Here is a 26,527-nt window from a genome sequence, read left to right as displayed (position 1 = left end):
CTTTGGGTTAGCAACCAAGAAAGGTGCCATCAGTTGCTGCCCAGTGATGCCAACCACGTGTGCAAGCTCAGCAGGTGAGTGAAACAACCCGTGGCTGAGAGCAGGAACTGGACTCCCAGGTGTTCCCACATTGACTACAATCTGGGACTCTGGGACTCAACAGCTGTGTGAGGAGCAGGGTGGGTTTAGAGTCAGGATGGACTGGATGGAGCCGAGGTGCTGCAGGAGGCCGTGCGCTCATATGTGGAGCCTCGCTGCAGGACAGTGGCCTTGATCCAGGTGTCCTGGAAGCACAGGATGGGCTTGGGATGCGTTCCTGCTGGGGCGAAGCCTCAGAGGTCTCAGATATTTGCCATAAACTAAAACATGTGGCAGTCCTAAGGAGCCGACAGCACAGCAGTGATGCAAAAGAAGCGTAGCTCTAAAAATTCTCTTCAAACTAGCCAGTAAAAGCAGAAAGATTCCTGAGATTATAGGAAGTTTCCATCAGGATCTGACTGATAGGTTTGTAGCTCGAACCTATTCGCTGGAACGTTAAGGACAATCTGCTACGCAGCAAAAAGCAAGACTCAAGGCACCAAAGTTCTCTGGTTTACTCATGCATGAGGGAGACCTGGCTGGAGCCAAGCGTCGTTCCACCACTTGACCACTGTCAGAGTCTCAGCCAGGTTTCCCCACAGCACTCCTTTTATTGTGGCTACATGAATATGCATAGGGTCATTAACATATAGCATCTTACATAGGTATACATGTAAACAAAGAATACTGTGTGTGTGTGTGTGTGTGTGTGTGTGTGTGTGTGTGTGTGTGTGTGTGTGTGTGTGTGGTACTGCTGATCAAAGGGTCATATAACATGAAGGCAAACATCCTTGGTCAGGAAGAGGGTAGACCCCCCCCCCCCCCCCCCCCGGTGAGGAAGTCCAGCAGTTCATCTAAACAGAAAAGCACTTAGACTAGAACAGACGTAGCTACGTTAATCCTACCATAAAACAATGAAGACAAGGTACGACCTCTCCCGTGCTCCCAGGATGTGGGTGTGCATTCTAGTGTGGAATACACACCAAGCCTTTGCAGCCTGTTAAAGATCACACAACCTATCACTACACAATTGATTATACACCTCTAAGAATATATGGTTAAATATTTCCTAATACAAATGACAATAATAAAATCTAAACCCAACACTGACCCTGATGGTCGTTTTTGCTGTAATGCTCCAATGATTTCATAAATTTGTTGCATATATTTTATAATTTAATCATCAGGGATCTTTTTACTGAGCAGCGATGTAATGTTTGGCTAAAAGGCTCTCACAGAGCTGCAGGTGGACCTGAACTAGAACCACCACATCATCAGCTCATAGCTCAAAGACTCCACCTCCTGTCAGACCGGGGGACGTGGTCTCCGCCCATCAACCCATTCCTGGCCATTTCGTTTATTTGTGACTGACACCTTTGTTTACCTGAGCAGGTGCAGAATATCAATATTAAATCTCAGAGGAAAAAAGTTTGTTTCCTGTCAGGATCAGATGCCAGTCATGTGACTAGCGGGGTTATTCACCCCTCGCTATCAACCGTCAGATGAACCGTTTTACCACCTGATCCAGAGAGAGAGAGCGAGAGGGAGGGCTGAGCCATCAGAGCGACAGATCTTTGAGAGAGAAAAGAAAAGGGGATGAGGAGAGGGATTAGAGGAGAAACAGAAGGAGGCTCGCTGAGGAAGAGGAGGATTAACGAGAAGAGGAAGGGAACAAAAGGAAATACAGTAAGAAGAGAGGAGCTGAGGAGGAGGAATGTTTGATTGCCCGTTTAATCAGCTCATCAAGAATCAACTTGAAGACAGACAGGTGAGTGGCTGTCACACAGACAGGTGTGCTTGCAGACAGACAGACACACGGATGAAATAACCTGAGCAGGTGTGTACGAAGGTGTCTCAGGTGAAAACTGATCTGAAAGCTTCAGGTGATAAAATTATGATTTTCTGAAAGTAAACGAGACATTAGTGAGGAGGTGTTCCTAATGAAGTGGACGCTGAGTGTGTGTCAGGCATGGTACTGATCCCGCTCCGGTTTCATCAGCAGGAAGATTTTAATAAAGAGGAAGAGTCGGAGGACCGAGCGTCTCAGTTTAATCATCTCTGCCATCTCACAAACAAACACAGACTCTGAGCCGAGCTCGGACCGTCTCGCTTTATTTCTCCAGAGGCTGCAGGACACTGAGCAACATCTACACACCTGCTCCTGCATGATGACGGCTGATTAAAAGACTTCAGGTAAACCGGCAGGTCACAAACATCTGGATGCTTTCAGTAGCTGGTCAGTGCTTCAGGGTCGCCGCTGGTTAGGGTGTTTATACTGGTAGGAAAAACTTGGCGATTGTCACTTTGGGGGGGGTGTCGGGTTGTGGTACTTCCCTGCCTGAGGCTGAGAGATGGCACGATGCTCGGTTCCAGCTGTGGAACTGGACCCCAGGAAGGCGGGGCTGGATACTGCCCCAGTTTGCAGCTGTCCGCAGTGACAGGTGGTGGGCGAGGGGCGGCGGGTCTTCTTCTATCCCCAAGGTTCACAGCGTTTCTCTGGTGGATGTGAGCCTTGCTTCCCTGCGTGTTTGGGTGGGAGAACAGGTCTCGACTGGGGCTTGTGCGGACTTGTCCAATCACAGCTCAGAGTACTCAGGTCCTGTAGGGTTCGGTTGTCCTGCTGGGAGTCTTCAACGGTCACATGAGCAGTAACAGTGAGATGTGACTGGGAGAAATGGCCTGCCCGGTCTCTGACTTCTTCACAGTTTGTCCATAATGAAGGGGCGCCTGGTTCCAACTCAGCTTAGTGACCGGTTCGTGCAGACTGAGTAGCCTCCTGTAAGGTGCGTTGCTCCTTACGTTTCCAGGCTGAACAAAAACACGTGAAAGCTCTCGGCTGAAGGCAACAATGTAGAAAATATTCATGAATAATTGGTTTGAATGCACAGGCGAGCTTCCAGAGACAACACAAGCCTGTGCCCAAAGGTGGCAGCTGCAAACAGGAAGTGAGGTCATTTTGAGCAGATTGTTTCCTGTCTGTGAACATGTTTGGTTCAAGTTCACGGCATACTCAACGTTTGATGCTCTGTTTCTGTTCTTCTACTGCAGGCCTGTGGGCGGCGAGCAAAACCTTTAGCACACCATGACAACCACACAGAAAGCAGATGGTTGCCATGGTAGCCACCTGTTTGAAGTAGGCCTGGCAAAGCTGTAACTATGGCATGACCTTCAGCTGAACTTCCTGTTTGCCTGACAGTTCATCATGTCCCTCTCACACGCCCTCGCCCTCCTCGCCCTCCTGCTGCCGCGTGGACGGTGTCAGTTTGATGTCTGTCGATCTCTGCGTGGCTCAAAGGCGGGGCCTGAGTTTTACGCCTGTCAGCCGCCCCCAACCAACATGAAGGAGGTGATGCAGATCAGAGTTGACCCCCCTGGGATCACCTGCGGAAACCCACCTGAGAGATTCTGTACACTGGTCAGTCTGACGCACCTGAACACACACACCTGATCACAAACCTGAACACACAGGTGACCTCTGAGCCGACTTCCTGTTGCCTGTGTCACAGAAAGACATTATACCTCTGCTCTCTTCATCATTTTCACTCCACAAACTTCAGTTTGTCAGATGAACTCTGTCCACAGGTGAGGGTTTCACTTCACAGAGAGCTTGTGATTGGTGCTGCAGCATCTGAACTGTTTGCTGATGAAATTATTTTAAAGTTTTCCGACTACATTTAAATTGTTGGTGTTTCACTCATTTTAAACGTGAGCAGCTCGTTATCTTTCACCAAAACAAGGAAGAGTAGACGATCACCTGTCAGTCATTGTATGACCTCCTGCAGGCGCCCCGAGCCACAGTTTGGACCCCTCTGCAAACAGACAGAGGACACGGTGATCCCGCTGGCTCTCTAATTGTTCCTTTGGGAAGCTGAAGTCCTGCCTGAATTATTGATAAATGTAACAGCTGTAATGAAGCAAAGACTAAATGCTAATTGATTTCATTTGTGTCAGTGAAAAGACCCCGAGAGTCGGACAGGAAGCGTCTCACAACATACGTGAAACACGCTAAAGTTCAGTGGGTTAGACAGGCGCAGTAACGTGATCAGAACATGAACAAGGACGTTCAGACTGTGCAGCAGATGGACTCTGGAGCCACTGGCTCCACTGAAAAACAGACTCAGCTGTAATCACATTGGGTGGAACAGTGGTTATGCCTCCAAGCAAGAAGGTTCCTGGTTTGAATCCCAGCTGTACCTGCACGGCTTTTCGCCAGCTTCCTCCTGAGACTTGCGTGACTAACTGATCTGAAATCAGCTATGAAGTGTGGGAACAACTCATGTTAGCGTTTAGTTGACATGCTCACAGTTCAAAGTGTCGACGGAGCTGTTTACAGTTTTTGAAAGTGAAGAGTGGGCGTAGATACCTGCTATCTGTGCAGGTATCTACACCCCCCAACATTCAATGACATTTCTTATCACACAGGATCAATAATGAGTTTACATTCAGACCACCACACATGCTTTGAGTCAGACTACTGTAACAGTCTTTTAACGGGAATTAATAAGCTTTGCTATCCAAACTTTCCAGGAACCCTGAACATGTTACTCCAGCTTGCTGCTCTTCAGATTTGACTCAGTAAAGTTAAATCCCATTTCAGAGTATCGACCTGCTCTTCCTGTACCAACCGCTGCGAACCCTCAGATCCTCAACACAAACCTGTTTCCTGTTCCCACCTCATGCTAAAGGTGATCGAGTGTTGGCTGTTTTTCACACTCAGCTCTGGAGTGAGCGGCCCGAGGAGCTCTGGCATGCTTTGTCGGGGTTTTCTATAAACTGGTCAATTTGAATGTAGATTTGATGTTTTTGACATTCTTAGTTGAACTCAGTATTGTTTGTAACTTCGTTAAAGTTATTCATTACATTTGGAATAACTGTCAGGTAACTTTGGAGTCTAATTGGCTTATATTACATTGTGGTCACGCTGACAACTAAATACACAAGGATTCATTTTTAAAAACCTTTTTATTTGGAACAAATTAGGTGATATTACTGAGACGTAGTAGTGAGTTTACTTCTGTCGTTGTCACTGGTGCTGATGTCGAAACTACATCTAGTCAGGTGACCAAGAAAGTTAGCGACAGATCGAACAGATTTCATGAGTTTACCCAATTCCTTAAAACTCCAGAGAGGCCTGTAAGACTGCACCTCTGCTTCCTGGTCCCAACTCGGGTCACGTTTTGGGGGGTTTAATAAATTTGGCGGGAGCTGCTCCATCCAAAGCAGGATAGATGCCGTCTCTTCTAACAAGACCAGGGTCCTTCCGAATGTTTCCTAGTTATCTGATGTTGGACTCTGAGTTTGGATATTTTGGTGGAAACTGCATGAAAATTTAAACACTTTCATGATCATCTGACAGGAATGAGTCTAACACGTCTCCTTCAGCATGTATTTCAGGTTTTCGGCCCTCTTCGTGTGATTAGTTAGTGCTGGTTAGTTAAAGCCACATCTCCTGCACACGGCAGCTGAAGTTAAAGGATAAACCTCAAACCCTAATCAGATTAGCATCAGTGTTAATCCCTCTCTGCACATGTTAGAGTCTCTGTAAAGGTACAGCATACTGACCTTTAATGACTACACAAAGTATGTGTAAGTATAACGGAGGCCTAGGTTAAAGGTCAACATTAATTAAACACAGGATAACAGAAGCTGTGAGAATACCGCACAGTTTGTGTTTGCAAACGTCATCGGTATTAACCGCCTACAAACAGCATGTCAGACCAAATCAGGAAGCACCCGCAACAATAAAACTAAAAACACTGGCCATGAAAAGCCACACTGGTGCTGGTCCATGTTCACCATTAATACTAGCACTTCTGCGCTGAAGTTATGGTCTTTCCTCATCTCAGTCCACTCTGACTACCTCGAACAACACATTTTTAAATTAAATTAAATTTTATTTATATAGCGCTAAATCACAACAAAGGTCGCCTCAAGGCGCTTCATAGATACAGAGAAAAACCCAACAATCATATGACCCCCTATGAATTTAAACCTCAAAAGTCCCCCTCTTCATTTCTCTCCTGAGAAATGAACTAATTCCTTATTTATCCCTTTAAATTTACTTGCAGGTGAAAATAATAACTAGAATGTAACGAAACAAATCATGCCCACAAATCAAGCTCTAAACCCACTTCTAATTTCTATTTTTGGCCACACACCGTCTACGGGTAACATAAATCCAGTCTTAACACTATTTCTTTGGCAATTTACATAACATACAAATCCTGCAAACTATCACTAAAGTTGCTCTCATTACTCTCCATTACTTTCACAGTGTTACTGGAGGCCAAGGTAATGCCATCCAGAGTAAGAATCTGGTTAGATACCATATTTCTAAGCTTTTCAGGGCCGAGTACAATAACCTCAGTTTGATCTGAATTAAGAAGCAGAAAGTTAGCGGCCATCCAGGTCTTTATGTCTTTAAGACATTCCTGCAGTTTAACTCATTGGTGTGTGTTATCTGGCTTCATGGACAGATAGAGCTGGGTGTCATCAGCATAGCAGTGTAAATGTATGCTATGTCTTCTAATGATGCTGCCTAAGGGAAGCATGTATAATGTATGAGGTAAAAGTAAAAAGAACAAATTCCTGATAAAACATCTGTTTTCTGTGGACTTCCATCACACTCACCCTCTTTTCTCTCAATCAACCTTTGTCTTCGAGGGGCTCCTGCAACACCATGCCTGGGATTATAATGACTGTCTCTGAAATGTGCAGAGTCGCTGCTTTGAAGAGGCGTTGGAATTCTTTCAATTTTTCAGGAGTTACGGGAGCTACAGATGTTAATGTGACAATGACATTCTTGATTGTTTATAAACTTACAGCCCGTGTTCGTGCTTTATCAAATATTGGTGCTCAATGTGGTCTTTCCTCAGGAGAACCCGTACCTGTGCAGCGATGAGTGCGACGCCTCTAGCCCAGACCTGTCTCACCCTCCTCAGCTCATGGGAGACAGGGAGAGGGGTGGGCTCATCACTTACTGGCAGACAATCACATGGTCCAGGTTTCCTGAGCCCCTATTGGCCAACATCACCCTTACCTGGAACAAGAGTCTGGAGGTGGTCGATGACATTGTTGTTACCTTCGAATATGGCCGTCCAACCAGCATGGTGCTGGAGAAATCCATCGACAAAGGTGACTGGAAACCTGTTAAACACCTGTTCTGACTAATGTTTGAGAGATTTTCTGAAACATTCAGCTGATCAACTTCACTGAAGAGTAATTAGCTGAGTGCAGAGTCTGAGGGGTATCATTCAGAAACCCTTGTCTCCTCTGATCCATGGATGTGGGTGAAACAAAGTCATTTATGAAGCTTTTACAGATGGATTTTGTCTGGAGATGATTCTGAAACCAGGAAACAGGAAGTCACAAACACCGTGAACTGTCAAATAATCAGCGTTTGTGTTTCAGGTGTCACTTGGCAGCCGTATCAGTATTATGCCGATGACTGTCTCGAGGCGTTCGGCATGTCGCCCAAACGAGTCTCTGATTTAGCACCAAGTAACATTACCCGGGTCATCTGCACCGAGCAGTACTCCCGCTGGGTCGGCGCTAAGGTCTGTAACTGGACCCTGATGCTGGTCCCGCACAGTATGCAGAACACATTTGTACAGCTTATATTTATTTGTGGTTATCTGAAACTTCTCCTCACCAACAGGAAGAGAAATCTGTGGTGTTTGAGGTGAGAGCTCGGTTCGGGGTGTTTGCTGGTCCAAAGCTGATCAACATGGACGCTCTGTACACTCGGATGGAGACCACAAAGGGACTCAGAGATTTCTTCACTTTCACCAACCTCCGACTGAGGCTCCTCCGCCCGGCACTGGGAGGAACCTACGTCCAGAGAGACAACCTGCTGAAATACTTCTATGCTATTTCCAACATTGATGTTTTTGCCAGGTAACCAACAAAGACCTACCATAATCTAACTATAACTCAGCAACAACTGGCTACATTCACAAATGAGACAAACAAGTCCTTGCCCTGAAAAGACCAACATCCCTACTGGGTAACAAACTAAACAACCACAAACAAACACTAATGTACCATTTCAATGCCAAAACCAGTTAACCAACCTCTATATCACAACCAAGACGAGCCAAAAGCCAGCCATCATCATCAGGCGTTCCCCAACATTACAGCTAATCACAAAAAGTCATGTAGGGGGGCAGAACAGAGAGGGAGGCCAGTTTAAGAGGATTAGGATTTGAGATTTTGGAAAGAAATTGGACTACATTCAGAAGAATTTTCTTTTAAAGCTTACCTGACATCAGGGGGTTTTCAGCAACTTTTGACATACACAGAGGATAGATGATCCATGGTCAAGCTGAACACTGTCACCATCTTGACATGACAAGCAACTCAACCAGTCCCACTGTAGCCCCGCCCTAAATCCTGGCCTGCTTCGAGCAGGACAAACTGTTGTATTCAGTCAGACCTGAAAGTACTCACTGCTCAGATCGCCTGAGCGATCTGAAGGCTCGTACACTTCTGTCCAGTCAGACTCCTTCACAGCCAAGAGGAGTCACTCCCTGCTGGACATTAGAAAGAATGCAGGTTTAAGGAGCAGCGTCCATCTTAGTGGTCTAGTTTCAGGAGTTTCATATGAGTTGGTAAAAGTTCAGGTGAAGCTAAGCCCTTCTTTGTGTGTGTTTCTCAGGTGTAAGTGCAACCTACATGCATCTCAGTGTGCGCTGCGCGATGCGACACTGCAGTGTGAATGCGACCACAATACGGCTGGACAGGACTGTCAGAGCTGCAGCCGAGAGTTCACATCTCGCACCTGGAGACCAGGATCATACCTGCCCCTGCCCAAAGGCACTGCCAATGCCTGTATGTAGCTACACATGCACACAGACACGCACCTGCAAACAGCAATATAAACTCTACACCTGTTTCCATTCATGTCCTTCTCAGGTGAAGCAACAGAACCTGCAGCCAGTAAGTACAGCTCAGCTGATTAGCTGTCTTAACTGTCTGTCTGCTCACCTGTCTGTGTTGCATCATGGCACTTTACACTTGTAAGCAACTGTGCGTTTCTGTGCAGCTTGTCTAAGGTGAGCTTTTAGCAGCTGAATTCACTTCACGTTACATCATCCCCGTCAGTCACACGATAGCAGTCTACAAGGAAAATTTGGATGTTAATTATGTAGTTAACAGATGAGCCGCTCATGCTCTTAGTCTGTGTAAGTTGTTTTAAGTTGCTAGTTGTCACACACACACACTCATCCTAAGAGATGCAACCCTGACTGAATAGAGATCAACAGATAAGCTATATAGATCAGTAGATCAGCTAGTGACTGACTGACTTTTTTAGATCTGAGGAGTCAGCAGCTGAATTCTCAAATTTCTGGACAAACGCGATTCAAAGTTTCTGAGACTAAAGCACAGGGTGGAAACAGTCTCGGCTAAAGAGAGGATTTGTCCAGCAGTCTGTGGATTTAGCTGCATTAGAAATTGTTAGTGTCCATAAAGCCTCTGCAGGACACAGACCGGGTGTTTCTTACAATCACAGGAGATGAGATGTGGCTGGATGGGCTGCAACAGACTCCAAACTAAACCCAATGTTATGGCCTCAGCACCCTATGCAGGAAGGACCAGAGATAATAACCCCACCCAAGCAGAGCAGAGGCTGATGAGCCATGGCAGAGATCAGGTGACTGAGGATGAGCTAGATGCATAAAAGAAACCCAAACTGTACGAACCTTGAGATCCAGGTTCAGTTGCAAAAGGAGCCTCTGCGCTGTGGTTCATTGTACAATGTTGACCTGTTGATGGTGTGAACACATCTGTATAATTTCTAAAATAGCGCTGCTGTTCAGACTGTTAGGGGACAGGTATAAACATGTTGATATTTGGGGTGCTGAGAAGGAGGTTTGGTCTCAGATTTAAAGACAGGACTTGAAGAAAATAAGCATCAAGACTAGAAGATTAATGGCTCAAATGGTTTCTGTTGTTGGTTAGGGATTGCATGAGGGATGGGGTTGATTGCAGTTCCACTAAGACCAGGTTTTGGTTCCAGGGAGGCCTTTGAGAGCAGGTGGTTTACTCTGGAGTCTGTCAGCCTGACCATCTGCGTGGCTGTTATGAGAATGTTCATTTATTGCACTCCCTTTCATTAAAACCTCCCTGGAGTCTCTTAGCTGTAAAAAGATCTTGTTTTCATTCTTTTTCTGGTCTGGCTTCATGGTGGGACACACCCAGCTCACCAGTTTATTTTTACAGCCAGAGAATTAGACTGGAAAGCCCCAGTACCCTGTTCTGCAGACTGTAGAGAAAAGATTACTAAAGAGACGTAACTCTTCTTCTCTGACAGCAGGTGGTGACTCTAACTCTGAAGCATCTGATAGACCTGCCACATCAGATGGAGTGACTGACAGTACTACTACTGCTACTATTACTACTGTACCTGAGAGCAGGACGCCAACCGACACAAATACTGCTGTTGGCATTACTACAGCCACAACTGACAGAACTACTACAGCTACTGTTCCTACTAAAACTGACTTTGGTACCCCAGCTGACAGTACTACTACTACAACTACCAGTGACAGTACTACAGCCACTTATACTGTAACTGACAGTACTACTAAAACTGATACTAATACAGCTTTGAGTACTACTAACCGCATGACTGATAAGACTTTGAATGACCCAACTTCTCCTAAAGACATTCCTTTGACTACATTCATGTACACATTAATGTCTGATAACAGCACAGAGGGTCCTCTTATGGTTTCAGCTGATATTTCTACTAATACTGGAGGCAATTCAAGTACCAGTACATACATGACTGACTCTAGTACTGTGACTTACTTTACTAGTAGTAATGATTCAGCTGACCTTCCTTTAACTGCTATTGACTCTACCTCAACACTCACAACTGGTACAGTAGTTCTTACTGCTGTCCGTGGTACTATTAGTACTACAGGTTCTGTTGCCTTTACAGACTCATTCAGTACAGCTGGACCTACCACAGACACAGCTCCACCCAACAATCCACGTCTGAAGACTGGAGAAAAACCACCTCCCAGAGTACTAGACAGTACCACCAGCCGTCCTACCAGTACCACCCCCACTGTCCAAGGCAGCAGTACTGACACTGGAGGGTCTATCTCTGACCCACTGGGTCCACCCTATAACTCCACTTCAGACGTTGGTGTGCTTGGGACTGATATATCGAAGGTGGTGAGCAGTGCTGTGTCACCTACTGTCCCAACACCATCAGCTGGAATTCTGCCTCTAACAACCATCCCAGAAACGTTTTCCCCAGGTGACGGGTCTCAATCTGAAAACTTTCTCCCCACTGGATCTGTCCGTATCAGTCAGGCTGGAGATACTCTCTTTACAACAAAACGTGATGGAATTTCTCTTCGTCCTGATATACCTCCTCTGGCTGTACCTCCTCCAGATCTACCACTGGAAGCTCCCTCTGTGGATATACCTTCTGCTCTTAATGAAGCCCTTCCTGATGTAATTTCTCCTGATGTTTTACTGGATATACTATCTCCGGATACACTTTCTCCTGATGCATCATCTCCAGTTACACTTACTAATAATGTACAGCTACCAGAAATGCCCCCTCTTGATCTATCATCTCCAGATACACTCACTCCTGATGAAATAGTTCCTTTTGTTCCAACCCCCAATGTACTGTTTCCAGGTGCACCATCTCCTCCTGCTTTATCTTCCCTCAATGTTCCAGCTCCTGATGGAGCTCCTACTGATATATCTTTCCTTGAGGTACCTACTCAAGAACTTCCTCGTCCTGATCTCCCTCTGGAAGGACCACCTCCTGACAAACCTGCTCCTGATGTACCTCTTCCCGACCCGCCTTCTCGTAATGTATTTCCTCCCGATACACCTCCTCCTGACCTACCTTTTCCTGATCCGCCTTCTCCAGATGTACTTCCAGATGGGCCATCCATTAAGACTCCAGATACTTCAGTAGATTTTCCTCCTCCTGATGTACCTTCTCCTGATGGGGCATCTCCAGAAATACGTCCTCCTGATGCTACCCCTCCAGCTCCAGATATTCCTGTGGACTCCGTGTTGCCTCCCTATGGAGGTGGTCCTGTATCAGACACAAAGTCCGCTACTATAGATCAGTCTGACCCTGCTGGTGATTTAGCACCTGTTGACTTTACCTTCCCAGTTCCAGAAAACCCAAAGTCAGTTGGCCCTGGACAAGATTCAGGATCTGATTCTCAGCCCATGCCTGTGGTTGAACCTGGCAATGTTTCAAGTGACAATATTGAAACGCCTGGATCTAATTCTATCAATGCTGGACAGGAATCTTTTCCAGTAAAGCAAGGCAGAGGAGAGACAGGAAATGAAAAATCTGAATCAAGTGGTCCAGATTCTTCTGTGCCATACAGAAACATTCCTAATGTGGATCCAGGAGTGGATCCAGGCAGTGAGAATCCTGCAGTAGATTCTACAGCAAACAAAAAGGAAAGAACGTCTTCTGGAGAGGAATCTGTTGAACCATCAGGAGGGTTGAAGTTTGAGGAAAAGAAAGACTCGAAACAAGAAATGACAAGAGAGGCAACAAAGGAAAAAGGTACAAAAACAACAGATTAGGATTCACAGTCAACAGATATTAGTGTAGAAAGTATCCTTGTTGTTAATAGATTACTCCACCCATCAACCCATCCATCCATGGTAAATGGACTGATTCTTATATAGCGCTTTTCTACTTTCCCGGAGTACTCAAAGCGCTCTATACAACATGTCACATTCACCCAATCACACCCATTCTCACAAGCACTGACTCTAAACTTAGTGCTTTCTAAGTACATGCACACAAATTCAAATTCTGATGGAGCAACTTAGGGTTAGTATCTTGCCCAAGGGTTGGGTACTGTTTCCATGGCTGAAAGTTTCAGTGTTAAGTGGAACCTTTGGAGATTTCTCCATCATGGCATGATTGGTCAGATTACTGACACTGGGCGGATTGTAGGTTTATGCAAATTTGAAACCATTTTCTATTGAAGCATTAATGGCAGGTTTTTAGTGTTTTTTAGAAGAAATGTAAACAGAAAACATCAAAATCCTCATACAAATTAAGTATTTCATTTCCTTTTTGAACCAAGCAGTGCCTGAAGCCAAAGAGGAAACTAAAGAAAAATCTAAAGCCGAAGGAGAGAAGGAGAAAGAGGACAAAGGCTATGAGAAGAAAGGTACAGAACGCAGTCACTGTACTGCCATACTGCCACCTACTGGCAGGTAGTAGTAATGTAACCCTCATGGTAAAAATCCTAACAGGATGAATAGATCCAGTAAACGTTGTGCTGATCCCTGATTGGTAGATCATGCAGTGGTGACCCTGACTTCATATTGCCATGCTTACTGGTTACGCACCTGGTTTTGTGTCTAAAGCAACCCAGAAGATCCTGATTCCAGGAGGACCAAAGTTCAGTCAGCTGTCCAAAATTGCCTATGTGAGCTTCCAGGGTAAGACCTCTGTGTCCCACCCATTGACTGTAGAAAACATGGACGACGCGTCAGGTCCCCAAAAATGAAGCCAAAACGTCTCTATCGCCCCCTGGTGTCTGGCTGCAGTATAGGTCATAAACCCCGCCTCCTCCTTGTTAGCGGATGGGACGGGGGTCAGACTAAAATTAATTAATTCTCCTCAGATAATCTTTTTCCATAGATTCTTTCTTTTGTTATCAATAGTTGCTGATTTATGTCCAAGGGGTCTCCTTTCCCATAAGTTTGATTCTAATTCCTACTGCGGTGATGTTAAATTGGGGTGAAACGTCATCATAGCAGCTTTGACTGGCAGCTGCAGTCACGGAGAAACTTGCGTATCTCTGTTCGGGAATAGCAGATAGAGCGTAGGCTCTGAGAGGAGGACCGGCGTTTACGTTACGAAAACACGACCGAGTGTTTTAACCTGACAGCCTGAGGTATTCTTCAGTAAACTGGACTACCCGACAGAAGGACCCGAGGCCCCGCTGCACTTTTTCGGTAAGTTAAACGTGTTTGTAAGCTAATCCGTAACTACCGTCCTTAGCTAGCTCCTGAGACCTAGCTAGCTAAGATGAGCACTCGGCTGTCAGGGTTCGTTTAGCTAATCTGTGCAGGTGAATGAATTTACCCTGACTGAAGAAATCAAGAGAAACGCTCTGCGCTGCTCAGTCACTAATTACCGTTACTGTACTTTTATTACAAGTGTTATACTGTAAAAGCAACAGGCTGCATCCTGCTTCAGCTCCTGTGCAGAGCTGATTATTAAATATCTTAAAACAGCTGCATGTTTTCAGTCTCCACATGTGTAAAGACAGTAACACCATTTTTTTAAGCTTGTACTTCAGTAACTCCTCATTAATCTGTAACTATGGATTAAACTGTAGAACTGAAAAAATGTAAGAGAAGAGCTTCAGATCCTGAGTGTGTGAGGACAGAAGGATCAGCTTTATTTTAGATTTAAGAGATAAACTTTATATTTCAGTTTGTGATGGTTCTGTTCTGTTTGTGATTACAGGAGCTGCCCTCAGATTCAGACCTCAGCACCACCCAGTGACAGCAGACAGATCATCCAACATGTTCACATGTTAACTGCAAAATGAACTGATGAAAACAGTACAAAGGTTAAAGTGCCACATGTGCTGTAGTGAAAGCTGCAGCTGTTTTATTGATAAAGTTAAAGACAAAAAAACAAAACGATTAATCACTCATGTAACTGTGTCACTGTATATCAGCATTAACAGGACCTCAGTTTGGTGTTTCACAAAGCTGCTGATAGGGATGGGTACCGGTGTCCGGTGCCATGATGGCACCGGTTCTGACATAAACGGTAGTAACCAGACCGAAAAGCAGCGCACATTTTGGTGCTTTATTTCGGTGCTTTTTCTTCCTGAACTTCTAGCCAATCATTTTACGTTTCCGAGGATAGTAGGCGGGCCCAGGTACGTACGTTCTTTTAGAGCAGAGCTACAGATTAAAAACGCCCAGGGCGAAGCGGTCAAAGTCGGGCTGTACTTCACAGCAAAATATGCAAACTCAGCAGCCTGCAACTAGTGCTTTAAGCTGATACTGTGATACTGTCAAAGGAGGTAACACCTCGAATCCGATGAAACACCTGGCGACGCATAGCGTTTTTTTTAAAAGCCCAGAAATGCGCCGTATTTGATAGCTTGCTGCGAGACCTCACACCGAGCGCATCTACTGCGGGTGGGTTGCCTGTTATGCAACATCCCCCAAAAACTCAGAGAGGAGAGTCCTGGCCCCTAGCCCTGCCAGTGTAGCAGAAATGATGAGGATGATGATGCAGCAGCAGCCGTTCTTCTCTGCGTGAGTAGCTTCATGTTGTTCGTGTGTAATTTACGTTGAGTAGGCTAACCACGTTATTACGTTAATGCATGTAAGGTGAACTAGCAAACATCATCATAGCTACATGCGGCTGTCTTCCTGTTTGATGGCAGATGCTCCCTTCACCCTGGCCAAAAAGGCTAAAATGACCAAAGAAAAAGTGGGAAACAGTTAAACATGAGAGGTTTTGGACAAAGTTTATTTTTTCCATTGTTTAAGCACTGCTTCCAGCCAAGAGTGATACCATATATGCCCCATAGCTGCAGAAAAGGCTAACATTGTTATCTTTTTACAAAAAACAGCTAAACATGAGAGGTTTTTGGACCAAGTTTGTGTTCTCCATTCTTTTTGTTCCTAGGGCGACCGTGGCTCAGGGGGTTGGGAATCGCATCTGTAACCGGAAGGTCGCCGGTTCGATCCCTCGGCTCTCTGTCCTGGTCGTTGTGTCCTTGGGCAAGACACTTTACCCTACTTGCCTACTGGTGTTGGCCAGAGGGGCCGATGGCGCGATATGGCAGCCTGGCTTCTGTCAGTCTGCCCCAGGGCAGCTGTAGCTACAACTGTAGCTGCCTCCACCAGTGTGTGAATGTGAGAGTGAATGAATAGTGGTATTGTAAAGCGCTTTGGGTGCCTAGAAAAGCACTATATAAATCCATTATTATTATTATTCTTTAAGCACCGGTTCGAGCACCGTTTCAGCACCGGCACCGTTTCAAAAGTACCGATTTGGCACCGGTATCGGATAAAACCTAAACGATAACCATCCCTAGCTGCTGATCTCAGACCTGCACAGCTTCCGTTTTAAACACTTGATGTACTCAGCTGCATGAAGAGCACGTTTGAGTTTCTCTGACACAATTAAATAAAACCTGATGAAGGTCAAAGGTCGTCACTTGTATGTTTAACTACAAATTTGTCATCTGGAATTCTTTCAGTTTTTTGCAGATGGTGGGTTATTTACCATAAAGTGATTCAGAGTTATTCATACCAGAGTAACCAGAGAGGATCATATATTTTTAAATATACAAGTTTCTACAGGACTGAATATAATATCTTTATGTAAAAGCCTGGAGCCTCTGGGGAGTATCCGAGTATTTATAACATTACACAACCCAAAGGTCTCCATCACAGTGTTCATGAAATGCTGGGTTTATCCATCTTCTGGGGCGGGCCTACGGAGGAGTGCTGAAGATTTCCCTGTGAGGGAGCTGCTGGTGAAGATCATGAGTCCTGCTTGATCAATGCGATGAGCTTCAGTCTTCCAGGGGCCTGTTCTTCGTACCTCGCTAAGTAAGTTAGCTGGATTTGATTGTTGACGATTTCGCGTGATCTTGGATCGTTCGGTTCTCCGAAGCTCATCCGGGACTTGCTGTCATAGCAACAGATCCGTAAGCGTAAACCTGCTCGGGAGCAGGTTTACTTTATGTAAACAGGATTAGATCGCGGCCACTCAGGTATGTCCGCTTCATTTATATGAAAGCAACAGCGATATTTTACCACTGTTTCACCATAAATAAATAACATCAATGTAACTAAAGATAATGCAGCACTTGATCCTTTTATTGATGTCACACAGATACATACAGGTCATTTCGTAAAAAAAGGGAAATGTACTATTAATCATTCTATTACATGTATGTGATTATTACAGATGTAATTCATATTTTAGAGTAGTAATAGTAAATTACTTCATGTAATCAAGATGAGAGACCACGGCTATAAAAGCGAAGGTGGATTTGGGAAGCCTGTCGCAGCCATGTCCTGTCCGTATACGCGAGCCACCCATTGCAGAAGGTGCAAGATTGATAAGGAGAGTCCTCAGAATCCAGCGTATATTGCGGGATAGACAGGATCCTTTAGCTCAGCGCGACAGTGTGCTCATAGAGAGATATCGATATTCCCGTGAGGATATTATTTACTTAACCAACTTGTTGACGAGGGGGTGCAGGACCACCACCTGTCTTTTTTTGCTCTGCCCTTTTCTTGGTTGCTGTTATAAACAAACAAACAGATTATTTCAGGGTCTCTTTCCAAGAGACAACAAGCAACATAAGTGATAAATATTACCATTCTGTAAAATATTCTTATATTTCACTTTTACTTGTTCCCATGTTCTAGTGGGTCCTGTCGTGGCTCTAATGTGAAAGAGGATATAATGTAATATAATATAATATGATATAATGTAATATAATATAATAAATTTACCCTACCGCCTACTGGTGTTGGCCAGAGGGGCCGATGGTGCGATATGGCAGCCTGGCTTCTGTCAGTCTGCCCCAGGGCAGCTGTGGCTACAACCGTAGCTGCCTCCACCAGTGTGTGAATGTGAGAGTGAATGAATAGTGGCATTGTAAAGCACTTTGGGTGCCTTGAAAAGCGCTATATAAATCCAATCCATTATTATTATTATTATTAAATTACTTACGAGTTTAATTTGTCAGCAACTTTCTGCCAGCCCTCTCTCCTTGCTTTTGCAGCCTTTGCAGTGTTCCCTTGCGTTTTAATTAAACTCTGAAACTCCTGAAATCCCTCAATCAAGAGTTCTTGCTCTGCTGCCGAAAAATACCGAGTGCGCTCCTTCGACATTTTCGCCGACCAATCAAAGGGTTGCCGATCAATGTTTCTACTATCGATGCGTAGCCCCTGTTAAGCCACCCAGTGATCTCACATTACTTCATCCAGCTGTACTGATCGTCAACAACAGGTTTGTTCGGAGAACCGGGATAGCGAGCTCAAAGTTAGCGCGATGATTTGATCTTGGATGTGTCATTCGATCTTGGATGTAGTAAGCGAGGTACGAAGAACGGACCCCTGGTGTTTCTTAAATGAAACCTCTTTCAGTGGGTCAACAGAACAGCTGGCACAGGACAGCTGTGATGAAAGAAAGGCAAGAAGTTTCTCCAAACCTTTGGACCCAGAAACCCAGCTTGGTCCTGATGGTCTGCCTCACTAGTTTCTCTCCAGGGTGAATGTAGCTGTTGATATAATATGGACTCTATTATTAAATGAAAAGAACAAATTAGACTACACTACTGAAACCTCCTGCTGATGTTTTTAAAGTTTCCATGTTACCAGGCTATAGAGATTTAAACAGTTTTAGATCCATTACACTCACAGTCTTATGTTAAAATCTCAAAGGACAGCGTTATATTTTTGATATTAACAGTAACTCTGGGCGTCTGTGGAGTGTGCAGCTGATCTCATCACTGTCTAAAAATGGAAACAAAACCTAAGGAGTCCTGAATCATTCAATAACAGACTATTAGAGTAACAGGTGTGTAACATCGCTAGCTAGCTAGCAACAAGCCTCCAACACAGTGCGTATGCTAGCGGCTAATCTAGCAAACTAATTAACAACAGAGTGATTTTAGATGTTGTAGAACTATAAGATGATAAGCTGTGTTTCTTTCTCATAACAGTGACGTGGTTGTATTTACCTTAATTTAACGAGTCGTCAGTCGCGGTAAACCAGCTAAAAACTGGAGCAGCCGGGCTACGTAAAAAGTGTAGGGGGCGTGTTTCCGGCCATGTCCAGCGGGTGTGTGGGCGGGAGCGTGACGCAGTCGCTCCACCTCAAGTCACCACTGCGCAGACTCTGGCTCCAAAAATGCAAGATGGCAGCCTCCACAAGTGGGATATTTTGGCTTCATTTTTGCACACTGTCAGTCTTTTTTTTTTTTTTTTTTTTTTTTTTGAAACAAATTTCCATATACAAAACAAGTCAAGGAAACAGACCAGAATTGTAACAATTTACATTATAAAGATGGTGAAGCAAGTCATCATAACTTTACAGGGAGAAAATAAAAGTTTCTAGAGTAAAGAAATAAGGAACATAGACCTTTTGACACAGGCAAGAAAATTAGAAGAGCAAGTATTTTTTGATTTTACAGTATAGTACAGCAGTTTTTTTGTTCATATTTGAAATAAGCTTAAGTGACTTAAAGTATTGACAAAAGTAATTCAAGAAGACGGTAAACATAGGAGAGGCATTCTTCCACTTACATAAATGAATGAAAAACTTACATAGCACTATTACAAAATTGACAACATCTGAGATTTCAGAATCCAGATTGTCCATAAAGTAAAGAATATCCTTAGATGTGAAGGCAGGTACATTGGAAATTCTGAGTGAAACCCAACAGTGTATTTCAAACCAGAAAGCATTAACATACTGACAAGTGAAAAATAGATGCTCTAGTGTTTCTGGATCGGAAGAACAGAAAGCACAAGAGTCAGCCTCAAAATTAAACCTTTTATGCAGGAATTCTCCAACTGGATAAATGCCTGATATGATTCTGAAGTGTGTTTCTTTCATTTTAGGCGCAAGTGGGTATTTTAAGTAAAAAGAAAATGACTTGTCTTTCAATATGCTATCAAGGTCATGTCTGACATTGACATTGTAGTTGCAGAATACTATTTGCTTAAAGGTATTAGAGATGAACTTATTATTAAATTGTTTACAATGTCACTGTCACTACCCGATCCGTACCGGAAACCCGATCGGTACCCCGCATGCGCGAAAGGTTTCTACTTCCGGTCGTAGCGTTTTACGATAGTTATGGGTCAGAGTATCTGTTAAGATGTTAAGAATAACAAGTATATCTTAAAATGTTTGCAATAATGAAGCGTTTCAGTACAATGTAGACAAAAACGAAAAATAAAAAGAAAGTTACGGATCAGGACTCTCCGATCCTTACTGCGCATGTGTAAAGTCTGACCGTACAAATCGGGTCTACCTGATCCGTAACGCGCATGTGCAGATGTTTTCTTCTTCTTCTGTTCGTTTAATGGCAGTTTACTCCCCAGTGTACGAGGATACCGCCACCTGCTGACCGAGCGAATAAACCCTATTATAAACTGAATTATCGTCATTACAAACGTGTGTTAAATCTGATTTAGCGATAGTCGAGTGTGTTTATGCTTGTCTGTGAGGAGAGGATTGTTGGAATAGTGATGATGATGTCCGCTATCACTGTCAATTGTCAGTAAACACTTAATCTGGCTGATGAATCTACACGTGAGATATTACAAAGTCTGCATTATTAACTCTGTAATTAGGCGCCATTCTTCTTATTTTACGGCGCTGTTGCTCAATCGGGGGACGCTCTCTGTTGAGGAGAAAAGCATGAATTTCTTTGCATACGGATTATCCATTGTTTAAATGTCCCGGGCAGTCGAAAAGGAGGCAGAGCTGTTGAGAAATGCTAGGAGCTAACTGGGCGCTAACCGCATCATTCAAATATATTGAATGTCGCAAAGAGAGGAAGTGACGTAAGATTTGCGCATGCGGGGTACCGATCGGGTTTCCGGTACGGATCGGGTAGTGACACACAATGCGAGGAGGCGCTGTCACGTCGTCCATGTTTTCTACAGTCATTGGTCCCACCCTATACCTGACCCCACCCACCAAACAGACCTCGCAGTGAAATAGACTCCCCCCCCCCCCCCCCCCCCCAACCACCTCCAGATACACTGATCGTGTCCAGAAATTTTTTTTCACAAACTTAAGTAGACACTGACTCCTTCCTATCAGCACTGGTCCCGCCCCTCATTGCTCTAACTCCTCCCCCTTTATTTCACTACGTACCATGATGAGCACTAATAAAACAATGTCTCCCCATCAAAGTTCATGTTGTGTCATCAATCTATGTTTGATGTCCGGGGGGTGTGGGTGGGGCTGTGGGTGGTCCTTCTTTGAACACAGGTGTGTGTGTGTGTGTGTGTGTGTGTGTGTTTCCTTCAGACTGTGAGTGTAATGGTCACTCCAACCGCTGCAGCTACATCGACTTCATCAACGTGGTCACATGTGTGAGCTGTAAACACAACACGCGGGGGCAGAATTGTCAGTACTGTCGCCTTGGATACTACCGAAATGCCTCGCTGCCGCTGACTGACGAGAACGTCTGTGTTGGTCTGTAACATGCACACAAACGCAGAGATAGAGCTCAATGTGAAGTTAGAAACCTGTAAAACATCTAAAGGTTGAACCGTAGCTCTGGTCTTGAGCTCTTCTATGACAACCAGGTCGAACATGTAAAAATCTCCTCAGATGTCTTCACACAGCTCTGACTTTATAAGATACCAAAGTGTATTCTCATCAAACGGCAGCACAATGTTCCACAGGTCAGAGGTTGTCTTATCACATTAGTTTATGTTAATATCTCACAGTGAGTAACCCATCTGAGCCAGACCTAAAAGGTAGAATGGAGATCATATATCTTTCAGGAGCAGGACCACACCTCTGTACACGCCCCGTCCAGTTCTCTGTCTATAAATGACCAACCCCACTGCCGCACTGTGGCACTACAAGCTATTCATACGCATTTTTGTCAGTATGTGGGGATCTGCCCAGGAGCCACTGCCAGTTCCCAAACCACAGCTCAATTCATGCTCACGTCATCCACTTATCTACTAAAAACACAATCTGTTACGTCCCAGTCTAGGAATACAGGTGCGCAACATGAGGGTTAAAAGGAAAGTGACCCCGCCTCGCTCCCCAGAGCCATATCCAGAAGCCAGTTTACAGGTTAAGGTGCTTTCATTGCTACGAAAAACTGAAAACTTTAACTCTGGGGTGAACACAGGCCAAAATAACAAACAAAGCAAGCTATTCCAAAAAGGGAGGTGCTACCTAAACCCTGGGAAAAACAAAAACCAACTCCCTGATTTAATAAACAAGAGCAAAAAGTACAGAAAATAATAAGGCAGCTTCAGTACAGTGTCTACAACCGACATACAAAACTTAATGATTCTCTAAAGTCACACACGGACGTTTATCAAAGATGGTTTGGAAGCCAAGGATGGTCTGCTGCTGGAGAAGGCTTTTTAAAACAGGCACTTGGCACAGGACACTCGGAACAAAATCCAAACACCGTGATCCAAAATATGGGCGGGGCCGTAACACTGTCCAACCTGAGGATGTGGTCCCAGCTAGTGAATAGATAGATAGTCTATTGATCCCACAGGGGAAATTGTCGTGTTACAGCAGCATGACAAAGAGGAAAAATGGTCCACTCCACAATAAACAACAAATAACACAGTTGGAGTGCCACAGGTGAGGGCCTTCTACTATGACACAGCACAGGAATTTATATATTTTTATATTTACAACAGCGACACAAACAAAAGTAAGAATGAAGTCGGAAACAGTAAGAGTCAGACTGACATTGTGCAAACTGCATGAATAAGTCCTGTTTACACTGTACATGTAAGGTGTAACACAGACGTGTTTGGGATGTTGTGTCCTCAGAGTGCGAGTGCCACGCAGACGGCAGCGTGTCTCCTAGATGCTTGGACTCGGGTCTTTGTCAGTGTAAAGATGGAGCCACGGGGAGGCGCTGTGACTCCTGTTTACCTGGATACACCTGGAGAGGAGGCGGGGCCAGCTGCACAGGTACACAGAGGGGCTGAATATGATGCGCCTCATGTTATCGATGAGCTAATTGGTGATCGATGATCTTTCACCATCAGCAAACGTGTGCGACAGTGAGCGTTTGGTCTGTCGGAATGGAGGAACCTGCGTCGACTTCCTGCGCTGCATCTGTCCTGAAAACTTCACAGGTAAACACAGCTCAGGTGGTGTAGGTGGGTTGGGAGATGCAATGATGTCACAGAACAACTTGATGATGCCACGTGCCCCTTCAGGTTTATTCTGCGAGCAGAGGGTGTGTCTGAAGAAGAACGGCTGCCTGGAGAACGCTGAGGACTCCGCCTCCTCTCTGGCATCACACCTTTACCTGCTGACCTTCGGTCTGATCACCGCCACTTTCTGCTGACCCCGCCCCCAGGCACAATGTCCCATAATGACATTACCTGGGACGATGTGATTGCAACCAAATGTTTTTCACTGAACTTCATGTTTTTTTACATTGTCGTACAGGATATTACATCACAATCTTATGACATCACATAAGGCCCTGCACACTAAGACGATCATCACATTATAATTTTAGGAGATCAACAACAGGTCACTTTAACCTGACAAATCAGAGACAGCCGAACTCTGCAGGAAGAGAGCTGCCTCAACCCTACTCTCCCTCCAGCCCGTCTTCTCCACATTGTCTTCTCCACATCGTCCTCTCCACCCCGTCCTCTGAATAATAAAGGTTTATCTTATCTCCTTCTCCCCCTCCTCCTGTGCAGTTCAAGGACTCTTTAATTTGTATGGATGAAGCTCTGCAAAAACATTGTCACCCATACTGCACTTGGAGCTCTGACTGGTGCATACGTCTGAAGGTCAAACTGAGTGAAATCAGCTGATCAATACGTTACGTGTCCTCTCTATTTCATGCAGAAATGTGATGAAGTTTATTGACAAAGCCGCTGATCGCTCGCCCAGCTGCAGCATTGATAAATGGTGATTCTTTTTGTGGCAACATTTTAGCTTCATACCTTTTTTAAAAATATATATTTATGTTTTATATTCCCAAAGGTTGATTCTGTTCATCTGTTCATCAGTGGGAGAAACATTTCATCATCATCCAGGTGACTTCTTCAGTCTCAGCTGACTGCAGTTTTCCCCAAACCTTATAAACAGTACATTTGCATAATGACTGAAACTAAAAAACTAAACTAATACCAAAAATTGGTCGACCCCAAGGATCATGGTGCACGCTGTTAAGTGCAGGAGGATTGGCAGGATTTATAAATCGGGGAAACCAAACAACCTCTGGCTACAACACAGAAGAGCCACCTCATCAGGCCAGGACTCTGCAGTCTGTTTACACCTACAGGCCAGTGGACACTCTTTCAATTATGAGGATGTAACATCCTGGACAGGGAGGAACGCTGGTTTGAGGGCGGAGTCTTTCCCTTTCATTTACATGAAAAGGGAAAGACCATCTCTGAATCGAGGAGGGGGCCTAAGGGTACATCTGTCACCATCTACAATGCTGTGATTGCAGCCATTGCAGCCAGATTTAAACCCAGTGGGAGTTTTAAATCTGGGACTCCCCACCATTTGACCTTAGAACTGAAGAAGCTTCTCGGATGAGAGGTGAAACGTCTTCAAGCAACTCAAGAAGTCCAGACGCTTTTCTTTCCAAGCTCCTTAGACTACGATGACCTGGATGACTGAGAACCTTCACAGACATACCTGGATGATTGAGCATGCATTAATATGTTTTATATTGTGTTATATTTTATTATTTGTTTTAATACTGACACGTTTAACTATATGTAATCCATTATGGTGAAGCTCAGGGATAGATAAGATAGTAATTACAGGTAGTTTTCTTAAACATGGCCTCTGATTGTGTTCCACCCTGTTAGGGACGTTTACATATAGACCATAAATAGTTAAACATGTAAATATTGATCAATAGTGACTTTAGACAAATTATGTCCCTTTTGGTAATATAATGTTTTATTCTTGAAACTGTAACAAGTTATTTAATAACATATACCACAGGTCTGTATTATACAAAAACCAGTTTATTTTAACCCATGTTTTCTGACGGCATGGAAAATACTTGCAGTTTTAAAAACATATACATATGTGTGCATTTAATGTTCCTGTCTTCTCAACTTGGCACAAAAATTTTCACAACGCTTATTGGTACTGTTCAGTAATCTTTTTCATTTCATTTCATTTCAAAAAAACATTTTTCCAAACAGGATGGAACATCAGTGTTTTCAATTTTAACATCTGAGTAAATGTAATGGAGACCAGGGGTTCCATTACCTTGGTGGCATTGTTAATGATAAATGGGTGGATTGGGAATTTAAAATAGGGTAATAAAGAAAACACATTCGTTCTTATGGAGTCTTTTATTAGGTTTATTTTGACATACGATTAAATTGACAGCTTGTGAAGGTGAAGAGACAGGGGGACTGGCCTACCTGTGTCAGAGAAGAGCCAAAGTTAGAGCTGTTTACAGTTAATCATATGTCAATAACCTAAATATATGTGAAATTAGAACTTGTAAAGGTACTCACCTGTCCTGGTTGCTTCTTGCAGGATGTGGAGCAAAAGAGTGAAAGCGGCTCAATCACCTGTTTAAGAGCTCCTGGAGCAGACCAGTGTGCCAGGTTAGGGAGTGTGGTTAAAGAGGGTTTTAATTTATAAAGTAACGGATGAAGCTTATGTTATTGGTTTGTTTATAGTACGTGTTGGAAATATGTATATGTTTGTTATGTGCTTTAATGTTATTGTATGTTTGTTTGTGTGGAGGGCTATGTTTTCATGTTGATTAGTTAACCCCATACTTGGGCTATTCCGGATGCTCACCTGAAAAGGTAGAGTATAAAAGGAAGGCATTTTGTTTAGTTGTAGTTAGTGTTTGTGCTCTTATCATGCTCCTTCTTTAATAAAGTGCCAATCCATGGATGTATTTTATTCCAGTCTCGCATCATATTATTGGACAGTGTAATGTGTAGGCTGTGTGCAGACAAGAATAGGACCCAAGGTGCAGACTCCGGAGCCAGATGTGAACTCAAAACAGCTTTAATGTTAAACTCAAATATAACATAACTGGAAAAAAATCAAAATAAACTTACACCGGAGGACTGACAGAACACACAGCTAGGTAAACGGTAGATCGCGACACAGAGAAACACAGGGCTCAAATACACAGAGGAAGCAATCAGGGAATGGGTAACAGGAGGGAAACACAGCTGGGGCAAATCAGGCCTAACGAGACAAAGGAAGCAAAACAAGACACATTAACATCAGACATGGACTTTCAAAGTAAAACAGGAAACCCATAACACAGACTGAACAAAAGACACAGACTCACATGCAGGCACTACAACAGAGGGAACAGAGACGTGGGACCAGGGCAGACAGACACTGACCGGACACGGGGATATAGCAACTAAGGATACACAGAGACGCGAACTAGACAAGGGGATACAGCTGACAGGGGAGACAGAGCAACTAGAGAAGACAGAGACATAAACCATAAGACAGAACTCAAAGAAACCAAAGACTAGAAATAATAAATATTAAACTCAAAAACCCTGGGTCAACGACCCAGGCATCCTAACAGACAGAACCTATGACCGCCAGCCAAAACTGACAGTAAACATCTACGGTTCATCTTTGCTTCTTATATGTTTGTTCATTAAAAAGTACGTCAGAAACAAGAAACAAAAAATCATTAACAAAAAACAAACAAACATGCAAGCAGCTGTA

At 44.1% G+C, this 26,527-nt stretch overlaps 1 protein-coding gene across 3 annotated transcripts; it reads left to right on the top strand.

Annotated features, from left to right (window-relative positions):
* The first annotated feature begins 1,696 nt into the window (after positions 1 to 1,696).
* Positions 1,697 to 25,713, top strand: LOC147318266 (uncharacterized). 3 transcript variants are annotated; one of them, XM_086257948.1, is made up of 14 exons: positions 1,697 to 1,846; positions 3,127 to 3,493; positions 6,954 to 7,212; positions 7,489 to 7,634; positions 7,736 to 7,974; positions 8,735 to 8,907; positions 8,992 to 9,015; positions 11,024 to 12,637; positions 13,170 to 13,256; positions 13,456 to 13,530; positions 21,137 to 21,304; positions 22,643 to 22,786; positions 22,864 to 22,953; positions 23,038 to 25,713. In XM_086257948.1, exons 2-14 carry the CDS (start codon positions 3,281 to 3,283, stop codon positions 23,166 to 23,168), a joined length of 3,363 nt encoding a protein of 1,120 aa, XP_086114074.1. In that variant the 5' UTR covers positions 1,697 to 1,846; positions 3,127 to 3,280; the 3' UTR covers positions 23,169 to 25,713. The 3 variants fall into 3 exon arrangements, with proteins under 3 accessions (XP_086114074.1, XP_086114073.1, XP_086114072.1); XM_086257947.1 differs by having other exon boundaries at positions 10,391 to 12,637; positions 13,173 to 13,256; XM_086257946.1 differs by having other exon boundaries at positions 10,391 to 12,637.
* Positions 25,714 to 26,527: the final 814 nt, after the last annotated feature.

This window comes from Aulonocara sp. 'chitande type north' Nkhata Bay, linkage group LG12 (genome assembly GCF_057382095.1).
Source record: "Aulonocara sp. 'chitande type north' Nkhata Bay isolate Kocher_YH1m ecotype deep benthic linkage group LG12, A_spYH_male_GT1.1, whole genome shotgun sequence".
In the NCBI taxonomy this organism is placed as follows: Eukaryota; Metazoa; Chordata; class Actinopteri; order Cichliformes; family Cichlidae; genus Aulonocara; species Aulonocara sp. 'chitande type north' Nkhata Bay.
This window is presented reverse-complemented; position numbering and strand designations above follow the sequence as displayed.